This window comes from Rana temporaria, chromosome 8 (assembly GCF_905171775.1).
Source record: "Rana temporaria chromosome 8, aRanTem1.1, whole genome shotgun sequence".
NCBI lineage: Eukaryota > Metazoa > Chordata > Amphibia > Anura > Ranidae > Rana > Rana temporaria.
Genome location: NC_053496.1, coordinates 4,340,369 through 4,343,308, shown reverse-complemented (window position 1 = coordinate 4,343,308; position 2,940 = coordinate 4,340,369). Strand labels below are relative to the sequence as shown.

Below are 2,940 nucleotides of genomic sequence, written 5' to 3'. Positions count from 1 at the left end.
ATCAGGGGACCCATCAAAGATCCCTTTACATCAGGGTACCCATCAGACCCCCCCCCTCACTACATCAGAGTCCCCATCAGATCTCCCCACTATATCAGGGGACCCATCAATAATCCATTTACTTCAGGGTCCCCATCAGATCCCCCCACTATATCAGGGGACCCATTAAAGATCCCTTTACATCAGGGTCCCCTTTAGATCCCCCACTATATCAGGGGACCCATTAAAGATCCCTTTACCACAGGGTACCCATCATATCCCCCAGTACATCAGGGGACCAGTCAAAGATCCCTTTACTTCAGGGTCCCCATCAGACCCCCCCCCCACTACATCAGAGTCCCCATCAGACCTCCCCACTATATCAGGGGACCCATTAAAGATCCCTTTACTTCAGGGTCCCCATCAGATCCCCCCACTATATCAGGGGATCCGTCAAAGATCCCTTTACATCAGGGTCCCCTTCAGACCCCCCACTACATAAGGGGACCTGTCAAAGATCCCTTTACATCAGGGTCCTCATCAGATCCCCCACTATATCAGGGGACCCATCAAAGATCCCTTTACATCAGAGTCCCCATCAGACCTCCCCACTATATCAGGGGACCCATTAAAGATCCCTTTACTTCAGGGTCCCCATCAGATCCCCCCACTACATTAGGGGACCCATCAATAATCCCTTTACTTCAGGGTCCCCATCAGATCCCCCCACTATATCAGGGGACCCATTAAAGATCCCTTTACTTCAGGGTCCCCATCAGATCCCCTTACTACATCAGGGTCCCCATCAGACCCCCCACTACATCAGAGTCCCTATCAGACCTCCCCACTACATCAGGGGACCCGTCAAAGATCCCTTTACTTCAGGGTCCCCATCAGATCCCCCCACTTTATCAGGGGACCCATCAAAGATCCCTTTACATCAGGGTACCCATCAGACCCCCCCCCCCCCTCACTACATCAGAGTCCCCATCAGATCTCCCCACTATATCAGGGGACCCATCAATAATCCATTTACTTCAGGGTCCCCATCAGATCCCCCCACTATATCAGGGGACCCATTAAAGATCCCTTTACATCAGGGTCCCCTTTAGATCCCCCACTATATCAGGGGACCCATTAAAGATCCCTTTACCACAGGGTACCCATCATATCCCCCAGTACATCAGGGGACCAGTCAAAGATCCCTTTACTTCAGGGTCCCCATCAGACCCCCCCCCCCCCACTACATCAGAGTCCCCATCAGACCTCCCCACTATATCAGGGGACCCATTAAAGATCCCTTTACTTCAGGGTCCCCATCAGATCCCCCCACTATATCAGGGGATCCGTCAAAGATCCCTTTACATCAGGGTCCCCTTCAGACCCCCCACTACATAAGGGGTCCTGTCAAAGATCCCTTTACATCAGGGTCCTCATCAGATCCCCCCACTACATTAGGGGACCCATCAATAATCCCTTTACTTCAGGGTCCCCATTAGATCCGCCGACTATATCAGGGGACCAGTCAAAGATCCCTTTACTTCAGGGTCCCCATCAGATCCCCTTACTACATCAGGGGATTCGTCAAAGATCCCTTTACATCAGGGTCCCCTTCAGACCTCCCCACTACATCAGGGGACCTGTCAAAGATCCCTTTACATCAGGGTTCTCATCAGATCCCCCCACTACATTAGGGGACCCATCAATAATCCCTTTACTTCAGGGTCCCCATCAGATCCCCTTACTACATCAGGGGATTCGTCAAAGATCCCTTTACATCAGGGTCCCCTTCAGACCTCCCCACTACATCAGGGGACCTGTCAAAGATCCCTTTACATCAGGGTTCTCATCAGATCCCCCCACTACATTAGGGGACCCATCAATAATCCCTTTACTTCAGGGTCCCCATCAGATCCCCCCACTACATCAGGGGACCCGTCAAAGATCCCTTTATATCAGGGTCCCCATCAGACCTCCCCCACTATATCAGAGTCCTCATCAGACCCCACCACTATATCAGGGTCCCCATTAGACCCCCCACTATATCAGGGTCCCCATCAGACCCCACCACTATATCAGGGTGCCCATCAAAGATCCCTTTACATCAGGGTCCCCATCAGACCCCCCCACTATATCAGGGTCCCCATCAGACCCCACCACTATATCAGGGTGCCCATCAAAGATCCCTTTACATCAGGGTCCCCATCAGACCCCCCCACTATATCAGGGTCCCCATCAGAGTCCCACCTTTAACATCAGAGGGCCGGATAAAATCTTGCAGTGGTGCACCTTTGGCCCCCGTGGACGGTCTCGTTTTGGAAACCGCTGACCTAAAGCACGGAGCGCCGCGACAAACACCGAAAACTAAGCGACAGTCGATATATCAGACGTCATTTATAGTGTAACAAAAAGTGACATTTGTCTTTGTAGTGATCCCACCAATGCAGGTCAGCAGCAGAGTGTGGCCCTAAAGGGCTCCGAAATGTTCAGTAATGAGAATGAGAAGTGTGCCGTCTACCTGTCTGGGGTCCATGGTGTCGATCGATGCCCTCCGAGGGTTAACTCCTCAGAATCCTGCAGAGCAATCCGGTAATATGTGGCGGCAAGTCCCGTCCTGTCCCCGTCCTGTCCCCGGCACTCCAGATGTTTCCCAACCTCCTTCTGCCCTCCTCGCTGTGTTCTGTGTAACTGGGAGGGTGTAAATAACCCAAGAGTTCTATATCTGCCAACCACGATTACAACCGCCTCTCCCGTCACTCATCACTCCCCCCCCCCCCCCCCCCGGGACACGTCACAGCAATGGTCCTGATGTGACCAAAACCACTAGTATTAAAAAGGAAATCCTCCGTCACATCGTGACAACACTGAAGAAATTACAGTTTGTGTCTACAATGTTGTGTAGTGAGTGTACAGGGGGGCGGGGGTACACAGGGGGGAGGGGTATCTACAATGTTGTGTAGT

At 52.2% G+C, this 2,940-nt stretch overlaps 1 protein-coding gene across 1 annotated transcript in view; it reads right to left on the bottom strand.

Annotated features, from left to right (window-relative positions):
• The window catches only part of LOC120946638 (solute carrier family 2, facilitated glucose transporter member 3-like), a 46,657-nt gene extending 43,976 nt beyond the window's left edge, over positions 1 to 2,681 (bottom strand). Inside the window, exon 1 of the mRNA XM_040361223.1 lies at positions 2,498 to 2,681. Within this exon, the coding sequence (XP_040217157.1) occupies positions 2,498 to 2,512 (15 nt within the window). The 5' untranslated portion in view covers positions 2,513 to 2,681. The remainder of the gene's footprint in view (positions 1 to 2,497) is intronic.
• Positions 2,682 to 2,940: the final 259 nt, after the last annotated feature.